Source organism: Malurus melanocephalus, unplaced genomic scaffold, assembly GCF_030028575.1.
Source record: "Malurus melanocephalus ecotype Western Australia unplaced genomic scaffold, MMel_1.1 scaffold_321, whole genome shotgun sequence".
Classification (NCBI taxonomy): domain Eukaryota; kingdom Metazoa; phylum Chordata; class Aves; order Passeriformes; family Maluridae; genus Malurus; species Malurus melanocephalus.
This window is the reverse complement of record NW_026623553.1, coordinates 68,411-80,396: the sequence shown is the minus strand read 5'-3', so window position 1 is coordinate 80,396 and position 11,986 is coordinate 68,411. Positions and strand designations below refer to the sequence as shown.

Sequence of the window (11,986 nt, the reverse complement as noted above, 5' to 3'; positions counted from 1 at the left end):
TTTAGCCAACAGCGACAAGTCTCAAGTCACAGCTCTAAGGACTTTACATCAGCCAAGATTAAAGTAACCTTTTTCTAGTATTTGCAGGAAAAGTGTTGGATTTCATCCCCAGAAAGACAGAAACATGGTTTTGTTGTGGTTCTAGCACCAGGGATAATGATGATCTGCTGATTGCTGCCAGCTGGATGCAAACTGCCCCATGAGATAAGAAATGGAAGCAGGGAATGCATTTTCATTATGATTTTTCACAAGGTAAGACCCGTGACATCCAGGAATGACATTTCATAGAATCTTTGAGTCACAGRTTTGGCTTGGGTTGGAAGAGATWKTAAAGATAACCAGTTCCACCCCTGYTGTGGGCAGGGACATGTTCCAATAAGCCCAGTGGAAGTGCCYAGCCTGGCTTTGGGACACTTGCAGGGATCCAGGAGCAGCCACAGCTTTTCACACACCCCCTCATGGCATTTGAGGAGATTCCACCTGTAGCTTCCRTCTCCCAGGRCCAGAGCTGRTCCTGCAGGCCCTGTGGGGGTGGCCCTCCTCCACCCTGGGGACACTGAGCTCTGAGCTGTTCCTGAGGGAGGTACTGAGTGATCTGCTGTCTGTACCTGCCAACACCATCCCGTGCCAACATCTCCTGCTCCTGAACAGCAGAGCTTCACTGGAGGAGTTCTCTGAGTCCTGCCTTGTCCTCAGATGACTCCCTGTGCTCTTCCTTCACCATCTCCCTCTGATGGGCTGTGCTCCACAGGGTCAGGTTGCAGCACTGTATTAGGGAAAAACCCTTGAACGGCTTAGGGAAAGGCACAAGAATTTAAAGGAATACAAACTTCCCAGCCGAGCTGGCTAGATCTATTTATTCCAGGCTTTGGTAGCTTATGAGGCATTTGTTAGAAGGTGGCAAAAGGTCACTCTAAAGGAAGAAAGACAGAAGTGGAAAAAACCTTCAGTGTTGGGCACCTACTGGTGGGCAAGCTTCAGAGGAAAAAAAACTCCTGGAAAAATGGACCAGAAGCAGCTTCYACCCCAAAGTGCTCTGCCCAGCAGTACCACCCCAATCTTGGAATCATGGAACRGTTTGGGTTGGAAGGGACCTGGAAGCTCGTTCCAATGCCAGCCTGTGACAGCTCCAAAATGAGCAAAAATGGTTTCTCTACCCAATGTGTACCTGGGGACTCAGTGCCACGGGACACTGGAGGTGCTGGCAGCTGACAGACTGCAGAAATCACAGAGTGATCCACTGACATCTATTAAATTCCAACTCTCTTAGGCAGAAAGTTCTGGTGCTCCAAAGGAAGGCAGAACCTCAGTGGGTGAGGGAAGTGCAGCACTCAGAGCTGATCCCATGATCCAGGGGTAGAGGGATGCTCCATTCTGCTGCCAGGATTTTAAACTCCTCACTGCTGAGGGGTCTTGGCTCGGGTCAGGGCAAGGCAAAGGATCCYCCAAGCTGGGGACATGCCTAAAAAGGCATTATATCCCCATGTGAGCTTCATGAGCCCAGCTCAGGGCCCTGCATCATCTGGAGGACAAGGGGAAAACACCCAAATCCTTGGGCCAGGACACCTCCCWGGGCCCCCTGACTGCCACCTCCTTTGTCCCACAGCAAAATGCTTGGGCAATCAGRCTGTTCAGGGAGCACTTGGACAATGTTCTCAGGCACATGGTGGGATTCTTGGGGCTGTCCTGTGRAGGGCCAGGGGTTGGACTTTGATGATCCTTGTGRGTCCCTCCCAACTCAGGATATTCCATGATTTTGTGATTCTGTGAAAGTGCTTGGCTCAGTGAGACACGACATGTGCCTGGGAGCTGGAGGAAGCAGGTCTCCTACTGCCACCAGATCTTCCCCAGCACACTCACTGCACCAGAAAGTCTGGCCTGGTTCACACAGCCCAAGGCCACATAGAATATTGCAGAACATTTAATTTTTGCTATTTTGTGGCAACAAAGCAGCCCTGTCACACGGGACCTCTGAGGGACACTGCTGGTGCAACTGCAGCACTAAAAACTGTGACTGCAGCACTTTCAGCYGAGGGACCAAAGCCACTTTTGACACCAGCCTGGCACTGGAACCCCATCCCTGCAGGTATCCCCAGTGAAAGCTGTCACTGGGCAGCCTGCCCTCCAGGTGAAGCCAGCAGCTCTACCTGCTTTCAATAGCAATGGGAAAAAAGGCCATTAAAGGAAGGAAGTGCTGCTGCCGTGCCCATCCTGCAGCAGAGCCAGCTCTGTCACACTGCTCACAGTGCTTCACCCAGGGGATGTCAGGGAAAACACCGTGTTCCTGGCCTGGCTTTGGTCAGGGACATGCCATATCCAGCCTTTATCTGGGGGCAGGTCTGGGCACCACAAAGTGAGAAAGATCAGAAGCTGTTCTCAAAGGAGGGACACAGGGATGGGGAATGGCCCAGAGGGGCCACATCAGGAGCAGCTGGGGGCACTTGGCCTGTCCAGCTGGAACAGAGGACACTGTGGTCAGACTTCCCCAGGGGCTGCAGCTCCTCCTGAGGGGCAAGTCCAGTCTCTGCTCCCTGGGACCAGGGACAGGAYCCAGGGAACAGCTGGAACTGTGTCAGGGGGATTTAGGCTGGATATCAGGAAAAATATAAGGGTGGTCGGGCACTGAACAAGTTYCCCAAAGAATGGCTACAGCCCCAAGGCTGCCRGAGCTCCAGGAGCATTTGGACAGCRCTCTCAGGGATGCACAGGGTGGGATTGTTGGGGTGTCTGTGCAGGGACAGGGGTTGGATTGCATGGTCTTTGTGGATCCCTTCTTGGTTCTGATCTCAGCAAGGGCTGCTGTTTGTAGATTGCTGTAGAGTTGATCTCTGTGCCCAAGCCTCACACAAGTGTCAGCACCAGCCCAGCTGGTGGTACCATGATGCTGGTGCAGGGAGGTGCTTTGCTGGGGGTTTTTATGCATCTAAAATCTTCCAGTGTCATGAGTGACTTCTTGAACCCTCAGCTTGAGGGAATAACAGCAAACAGGGACAGAGGGAACCTCAATCAAGACATGATCTGGAAAAGCAAATTGTTGGCCAGAGGAAGGCCAGGGAGGACAAAGGGGGCAGTTTCAGTCTTGCCACTTCTAGTTGGCTGTGCAGAGGCACAGGGTGACACTGGGCAGCACTGAGCTCTCTCTTTCCAGGCAAGCTCAGATATTGCAGGTGTCCACAGGAGGCCACAGAGATGTTCTGAGGGCTGGAGCCCCTCTGTTCTGGAGACAGACTGGGAGAACTGGGGGTGTTCACCTGGAAAAGGCTCAGGGGAGACCTTCCAGTGCCTCAAGAGGCTCCAGGAGAGCTGGAGAGGGACTGGGGATAAGGGATGGAGGGACAGGACATGGGGAATGGCTTCCCACTGCCAGAGGATAGGGTTAGATKGGATATTGAGAAGGAATTCCTCCCTATGAGGGTGGTGAGGCCCTGGCACAGGGTGCCTGCCCAGAGAAGCTGTGGCTGCCCCATCCCTGGAAGTGTCCAAGGCCAGGTTGGACGGGGCTTGGAGCAGTCTGGGATAGGGGAGGCTGTCCCTGACCATGGCAGGGGGTGGGAATGAGATGAGYTTTAAGGTCCCTTCCCACCCAAAGTGTTCCATGATTACAAAATTCTATTAAACCTCATTCCTGAAGTTTCGATTCACTTCTTGGAACCATAAGTACCACAGCTCTGCTCCAGACAGAAGTGAGACAGAAATATTGCAGATGTTGGTGTGCTGAGGATAGAACAGAAAGCAAGAGGCCAGGCTCTGTGGGCAGAAGAGCCACCAGCTGCCTGGGGACCTGCAAGAAGGGGACTGGGGAGCCAGGCAGCCCCTCCACCACATCAAAGTGCCAGCCAGAGCAGGGCAGTGAAGCCCAGCTGGAATGGGACAAACTTTATCCCAGCACTGGAGGAAGAAGTGATTGGCTTGATGTTTTAGTCAGCCTTTGTGTTGACAAAGCAAACAACATGTTGGCTGTATCCACAGCCCTCCCGAGGCTGGCAGCACCGGCCAGATGGTTTGCTGGGGTTTCTAAGGTACCACCGAAACAAGCAGCTCACTGCCAGGCCCTTCCTCCCGCTGTCTGGGTTAAAAAATGCTTGAGTTGTGTCCACAGACAGGCAATGGAGCACGAGTCTGATGAGGAGTGGCTGAGGGAGCTGCGGGGGCTCAGTCTGAAGAAAAGACTCAGGGGGGACCTTCTCTACAACTCCCTGACAGGAGGGTGCAGCCAGGTGGGGGTCGGGCTCTGCCCCTAGGGAACAAGCGACAGGACAGGGAGAAATGGCCTCAAACCAGCACTAGAGGAGGTTTATGCTGGATAATAGGGAAAATTTCTTCACCCAAAAGGGCTGTCAAGCACTGGCACAGGCTGCCCAGGAAGGTGGTGGAGTCCTCATCCCTGTGGGGTTTAAAAAGATGTGTGCACTTCAGGAYATGGATTAGTGGTGGACTTGGGAGAGCTGGGGGAATGGTTGAACTTGATGGTCTGAAGGGTGTTTTCCAACCTAAATGATTCYGTAATTCTGTAATTTTATTTAAATGTGAACTGTGGGCAGGTCTGAATCAAGATCCTTGTGCTGTGACCCTGCAACAGCCTGCAGAGACCCTGCCAGAGAGTGGGGACTCTCAGGGTGTCCTGGCACCCAGGGGCATTCCTGGACAGAAAACAATGGGACTCTGAGTGTGTTCTGGACAATCATCTCTTTCTGTGCCTGTATCTACCCAGAGTGGCTCCACAGAGGCCATGGGGACAATGCTGAGGGCTTTGCTGAACTGAAGGTTCTCCCCTCATCCYCACAGCCAGTTTTCTGGCCATTCTGGGTAGTCGGGTTCATCAGGTGTGATGTGCCCTTTGTAAATCCCTGATGGCTGTTCCTGTCTCATCCTTCGGCTGTTTGCTGGGAGGATTTGCTCCAKCACCTTCCCAGGGTCAGAGGTGACACKGAGCAGGCTGTAGTTCACCTGCTCAAAGCTGGGTGTGMGATTTGTCTTCTCCCACTCACCAGGAACCTCCTAATTGCTACAACATTACAAAGAGATCAGAGAGGAGCCAGTGAACCATCTGTCTCCCTCAGCATCCTCAAGTGCTTCCCACTTGCTCCAATGAGCTTGTGTATGTGTTCCCTGATCCACATCCTCCAGGATGGCAGTACCTGACCACTGCTTAGAACAAGGAAATCTTGAGGGCCTCACTGGCCACCAAGAGCCTGGCTGCAGGAAGGGCCTCACGGGCCACCAAGAGCCTGGCTGCAGGAAGGGCCTCACGGGCCACCAAGAGCCTGGCTGCAGGAAGGGCTTCAGTGGCCACCAAGGGCCTGGCTGCAGGAAGGGCCTCACGGGCCACCAAGAGCTGGCCCTGCTGTGTAGCCAACACCCCTGGGCACTGCTTCCTGAGCTGGCATTTCCTGGAAGTGTGTGGGGTGGGGGGATCCAGGGTACTGTGAGTCACCCACCCTCTGCTAGATGGAATTTGAGTCTGTTTTGCCCCTGGCAACCTGCTGAGCTGAATCAATGCAATCTTGGAAATCTGATGCCCTTGAAAGATTAAATCTCAATAAATTCTGGTTTCCTTCCTGGTTTCAGTTCCACTCAGACTATGTCCTGACAAATTTGGGGCTTTCCAGGAGGTGTAAATTCGTGGATAACAAAACCTGGCACATCCACCAGTGCCTGGAATTCCTGCAGGCTCATACAGACCTCATGGATGCCCTGTGTGGGAAAGCTCAGRCACTCCACAGGTTGTCTGCTGACAGAGCTCCTTTCATTTTCACTTTTCTGGCTTCTGGGAACTGTGCAGCTCCACCCGTGGCTGCAGAAGCGTGTCCATCGCAGAGGCTCCGGGTGTGTGTTTGCAGTAGCCTCCGGAAGCAGCCCCAGCTGCCCAGGCGGGARCGCAGAGCCCGGGACGCGCAGCGCAGGAAAGCCGGGGCTGGCGGCTGGAAACTGCTCCGGTGAGTGCGGCCAGAGCAGTGACCGCCCAGGGCTGCGGGGAGGGGCGGGCTGGCATCCATTTGGGAGCGGGGTGACCGGCCGGGTTCTGTCTTCCGAGCCCATCTGGGCACAGGGGACAGCCCCAAGGCGGGAAGCGCAGGGGAGCGCAGGGGAGCCTCCCCAAAGGGTTGCGTGTTTCGGGGTGCCCGGTGATGGATGCACGCGTGTCCCCCTGATTTGCTCTCCGCCGCTCCCACAGCGCTGCCGCGGGCGCTGGGGACGCGCTGTGTGACCCCGCTGTGTGCCGCAGATGTCGCGGGCGCCGAGGCCCCGCTGTGCCCCGCTGATCCCGCAGCCCCGCGGCGGGCGGGCGCAGCGCGCCGTGTACCTGCTGCTGGCGCTCTGTGCCGGGGCTCTGCTCCTCGCCCGGCAGCCCCTGGTCCCCACCGCCCGCAGCCTCACCGGACACTTCGCCACCCTCCAGATCGGGGCGCTGCTCAAGGGCGCCTGCTACCTGGCCGAGGAGATCTTCCACCTCCACTCCAGGTGAGCCAGCRGGGTCCTACAGGGCTCTGTAGTGCTCTGGCAGCTTGGTGGCACTATCAGCCCTGGCCAGTGCCCGTGGGCACCAGCCTTACTCCTGTCTCCCTGTCCCACCCAGGCACCACGGCAGCTTCTGGAGGGCCCTGAGCACCTGCTTCCCCCCACACTGGCACGGGCCCATGCTGCTCGTCTGTGGCTCAGCCTATGTGGCTCTCCTCGGTGATGGGCAGCTGCTYGGCCTCCACCTCATCCTGGCCAGTCTGTGCCAGCTCCTCATCCTCGCCCTGGGGCTCCAGGTAAGGCTCCCACAGCTCCAGCCTGGGCGGCTGCCCTGGGAGCCCTTCGGCCCTGAGCAGCCATGGGGGTATGTAGCCAGCTCTGCATGGCCTCTGCACATCCAGCCCACCCAGAGTCAGCCTGGCAGGAGGAGCACTCTCAGCTCAGCCCAGCAGAGCTCATCTCCCTGGCCCCATGCTGCCAGGAGTGTTGGCAGGAGGGCCAGGCTGCCTTCTAATGAGCACAACCACTCCAGGGGATGGCACAGCCCCCCTGACATGAAAAACGGGTATTTTTAATCTGTCAATCAAGCTGGTGCTTGAGGGGAAAGCAGAGCCTGTGTGTTCTCAATTATCAGYGTGGTGTGGGGGCAGAGCCAAGCCCCAGGTGCCTCTGCAGCATTGGGAGGGCTCTGCTGTGCCCCTGCAGCACTGGAAGGGTCACACAGACTGCAGAAGGTGCTTCTGTCAGGTGCCTGTGGAACTGGACACCCATCACCTCCTAAACACACATGCAGAGCTGGCAGAGGCCACTGGGAATCCCATCAGCAGGCACTGGGATGTCTCCTCTGCCATGCTGGAGGCACAGGGCAGATGTACAAGTGGCACTGGGACACATGATGTCACAGGATGGCAGTACCTCACCACTGCTTGGAACAAGGAACTGGAAGTCTTGAGAGCCTCACTGGCCACCCAGAGCCTGSCTGCAGGAAGCCCCTGCTGTGTTGCCAGCACCCAGGGGCACTGCTTCCCTGTGCAGCCAGGGAAATTCTCAGCTCCCTCCTCTGTGGGGGCTGTCATGGGCTCTGCCCTGCTGCCCTGTGTGGTGGTGGAAGGAGGAGGTGGGATTGCTCACTCTCCACATGTCTTTGGAGTTTTCCAATCCCTGTGGAGAACTGACTGTTGAGGAAGGATCCAGGTGGCTGCTGTCATCACCTGGTCTGTCTGTCCTTCCCTCCACAGAAGCCCTCAGCAGTGGAGATGTCTGAGATGTCCGAGAGGTCCAAGCAGAACGTCGCTCATGGGCTTGCCTGGTCCTATTACATTGGGTACCTAAAAATAGTCCTGCCACGTACGTAGCTGTTTCCCTGYATTCTCATGCCTACAGATAGAAATAGCTCCTAATAACAATCCTCCCACTTTTACAGTGTTAGCAGGGAAATGGGGAGCAAGGCAGAATGCAGCTGTACTCACATCAGGCACCTCTGCCCAATGCTSTCTTCCACCAGGGATGAAACAGTCCATGGAGGAATTCTGCAGAGCCCATCCCAACCTGCTGGYATGCAGGAAGACCTGGAAGCTCCACATCTTGGTCCCTCTGAGCTGTGATATCTATGATGACCTGGAGAAAGCTGACAGCAATATCCAGTATGTGACAGACCTCACTGAAACCACCCTGGCCCGAGCTGGCACCAAAAAGAGGGTCTACAAACACAGCCTCTAYGCAATCAGGGATGAAGAAAACCAGGTATACTGAGAGCAGCATTAGGAGCATCATCCCAAAGGTCTTGCTGGCCCCAGAAGTGGCCATAAGGACAGGAGGCTGTCCCCTCTTATCAGATGCTCCCAGCTTTCACCAGGTTTTTACAAAATGGAAAGGTCCTGTTCCTGCACCCCTTCCTGCTGGCTGCCTCCTCCCAGGCTCAGCTGCAGGCATGGTGGGCCCTCCTGGAGCTGATTTAAGTCCAGAAAACAGTAGAAAACTGAGCAGAAAAAAGCAGATGTGAGCTACAGAGCATCACTTCCCATAGGATGAATGAGTGTTTCCTTGTGTTGGGAAGAGATGCGTGAAGAGGTCTRTGTGAGTCAGAGATTATTTGACTCTCCCCTATTCCCCCAGTCATCTCTTTTGCAGGCTGGTGAGCCCTAAATCTCTCCATCTCACATTGCATTCATCTCCTCCCACATCTCCCAGCAGACTGGCCCCTGCCCCTTTCCCTTGGAGGGAAACATCCTGGTGCTGGCCGAGGCTGTGGATGGAGGCGTTGGCAGAGCTTTGCTCCTCACCTGGGTTCCCTGATCTGCCCTTTGGCAGTGGCTGAGCTCTCAGCTGCTGTTTTTAATGCCCCAACTGCAGGGACCCCGAGCCTCTCGTGGCCTCTCTGCTCTGGGGGAAGTGCGGTTGGCCGTGGGTTTTTCCCACTACACTGCACGCACTGATGCTGTGTTCCATCTGCCAGGCTCCTGCTGAGTCACTCTGCTCCCTGGGAGCTCCTGCAGCTCTGAGCCTGGACCTGGMTTTCCAGTAATATCTGCCCCTCAGCTTGCTGCCCAGTCCCTCACAGCGACACAGTTACTGCCAGTACCTGCTCCAGGGCATGGCAGTAACTGCCTGCCAAGGCTGGGAACTTCCTGCTACTCTGCATTTACCTGGGGATCACATCCCTCTTCCTTCTAATTCACTCCATTAAACTTTCCAGTTTACCCAGTGTAAGATTTACGGGTAACCCTGCTCCTCCTGGAATGTTTATGGCCTTATCAGATTTCTCCTSGTTTGTTTGATCAGCCTCCTACCAGCTGTGTATCCACCACTCAAATGTTTCTGCTCTCAAATGTTTCTCACCACTCAAATGTTTCTCTGCCCTCCAGCTCTGTTAGGATCCTCAGAGTTAGAAGAATGGAATCACAGAATATTCTGGGTTGGAAGGGACCCACAAGGACCATCCAGTCCAACCCCTATCCCTGCACAGAGACCCCAACAATCCCACCCTGTACATCCCTGAGAGTGCTGTCCAAATGCTCCTGGAGCTCTGGCAGCCTTGGGGCTGTGCCCATTCCCTGGGGAGCCTGTTCAGTGCCCCACCACCCTCTGGGGACAGAAGAACCTTTTCCTGATATCCAGCCTAACCCTCCCTGACACAGCTCCAGCCATTCCCTCAGGTCCTGTCCCTAGTCACATWGATTGGAGCTGTCCCTCCACTTTGTATAGCAGAACAACAAGAGGGTGTGATCACAGGGAAGGGATGTCTTCCTRGGGGACCAAATTTCATGGAGAAAATCACCCTCCAGGCTGCTCTTGGGAGCACTGACAAAGGCAGTGGCTGCACYCCTTGGGCAGAGAYWGATCCCTGAGCCCACCTGGCACAGRGCACACCTGGAYSTCTCAGGCCAGCTGCTRTGGCATGGGGACATGGGGCCAGATCCAGTGTCCCTTTCCCAGTGTTCCAGCACACAGCACCAGTGTAAGGCAGCTCAAGGAGCCACTGAGAGGTCCTGAGGGYTCTGCCCAGTGTCAGGGTCTCCCAGGAGCCCTTTGCCCAGTCCTGTCCCCATGTCCTTTCCTTCCGTSCTTGCAGCTCTGGCACTGTGCTGTGGAATATGCCACCCCACTGCAGTCCCTGTACGCCATGTCCCAGGATGAGTGTGCTGCCTTCAGCCGGGAGGAGCGCCTGGAGCAGACCAAGCTTTTCTACAGGACCCTGGAGGAGATCCTGAAAGGCTCCAAGGAGTGTGCAGATGCTTACCGGCTCATTGCCTACGAGGGTGAGTGAGGGGGAGGGGGCTGGGGTTCCCAGGACAGTGTCTGCTCTTCTAGCCCCGAGYGACCTCGGATCAGGGTCTGTGCAGAGCTCAGCTGATGTCCCCAGTCAGGGGGCCATGGTGCCCCTGCTGCCATGGGAGGAAGGGAGGGGCTGCCTTCCCACAGGAAATAGGAGTGTCACTGAGCATGGCATCACTGGCTGGGTGAGGCAGGGGATTGTCCTGCTCTGCTCTGGGCTGGAGCAGCCTCATCTCCAGTCCTGGGGCAGTTCTGGGCACMMMRWKKKRRRAARRWYYYMARSYTRTTMGGGWGTGTCCAAAGGAGGGACACAGGGATGGAGAGGGSCCCAGAGGGGCCACAYSAGGAGTGGCTGAGGGCACTTGSCCTGTCCAGCTGCAGCAGAGGGGYCTGAGGTCAGATCTCACTGGGRCTGCAGCTCCTCCCAAGGGGCAGCTCCAATCTCTGCTCCCTGGGACMAGGGACAGGACCCAGGGAACAGCTGGAGCTGTGTCAGGGAGGGTTAGGCTGRATRTCAGGAAAMKGTTCTTGCCCCAGAGGGTGGTGGGGCACTRMMCAGGCTCCCCAGGGAATGGGCACAGCCCCAAGGCTGCCAGAGCTCCAGGAGTGYTTGGACAATGCTGTCAGGGACAGRGTGTCTGTGCAGGGCCAGGAGCTGGACTAGATGATCCTTGTGTATCTCTTCCAACTCAGRATATTSTATGATTRTRAGGACTTCTYGCTATGGGTCAGAGGRACAGGGAAGGTGCTGGCAGAACTGGTTGTCCCAGCTGAAGTCCCCAAGGAGACCTGAGACAAGCTGTCTACTTAAAAGATTAAGTACAGCAGCAGGCATCCAGGGGAAGCAGCAGCTCCCCTCACTGCTGATGTTCCAGGGAGAAGTTGCTGGGGCTGTCAAGCCCTCCCCAGCAGTGGGAYGAGTGTGTGCTGGCTCAGTGCCATTCCTGCTGACAGGGGATGGGAGGCAGTGAGGCTTTCCCTCATTCCCATCGTCGTTTCATCTCTCATCTTCTCACCTCCRCCAGATGAAATCAGCATCTTGCTGTAATGAGTGTCGGTTTTTTCAGAGGAAACTCAGCACTCTCYCTGATGGGGAGAAGCATTTCCATCCAGTGAGGCAGTTCCCATCACAAGCACTACTGGGAATCCAGCACATAGTGYCTGTAATTTTACTCTCCTCTCTGCACTTTGTGTTGGAATCTTTTCCTTCTGCCGTGCTGAAAGTGGAAAKTAAAAGCTGTATTTTGACTGTGCAGGAAATTCTGCATATTCTGGGGCATCTCACAGAGACTCTGCTCTCTGCCCGGAGCTCAGTCCCAAGATAACCAGTGAAGGTGGGTTTTGTCTTTCTTCTGTTCCAGAGCCAGAAGAAGCAGAGACCCACTTCTTGTCCAGAGAGATCYTGTGGCACTTGCGGCAGGAGCACCTCGAGGAGGTCGCTGTGCCCGAGGTGAACCACCCACACACCCCATCCACAACCCTGGACTCTGCAGAGCTCAACCTCCAGATCAGTGTGTCGGACCTGCCACAGTCACTGCGCACTGATGGCTTCTAACACACAGCCTGTACCACCCCTGGGGGCTCCAGTCACCCTTCCCCAGCCCCCTTCCTCTCGGGGCACGTGCTGTCCATGGCAGTGATCCCCAGCTCCCTCCCAAACCTCCTGTGCATCATGGTTACTGGAGCAGCTGACTCAGCCCACAGCCCTGTGACATGCTTCCCATTTTCTTTGTTATGTACAGCTCATATATTC

General features: G+C 55.7%; 1 protein-coding gene across 2 annotated transcripts; it reads left to right on the top strand.

The window, feature by feature from the left end:
• Positions 1–5,571: 5,571 nt before the first annotated feature.
• On the top strand, positions 5,572–11,986 carry STING1 (stimulator of interferon response cGAMP interactor 1). Of its 2 annotated transcripts, none has more exons than XM_057377698.1 (7): positions 5,572–5,936; positions 6,227–6,462; positions 6,578–6,755; positions 7,698–7,806; positions 7,964–8,202; positions 10,031–10,217; positions 11,595–11,986. In XM_057377698.1, the coding sequence occupies exons 2-7, from the start codon at positions 6,227–6,229 to the stop codon at positions 11,786–11,788; spliced, it is 1,143 nt and encodes a 380-aa protein (XP_057233681.1). In that variant the 5' UTR covers positions 5,572–5,936; the 3' UTR covers positions 11,789–11,986. The 2 variants fall into 2 exon arrangements, with proteins under 2 accessions (XP_057233681.1, XP_057233680.1); XM_057377697.1 differs by having other exon boundaries at positions 6,176–6,462.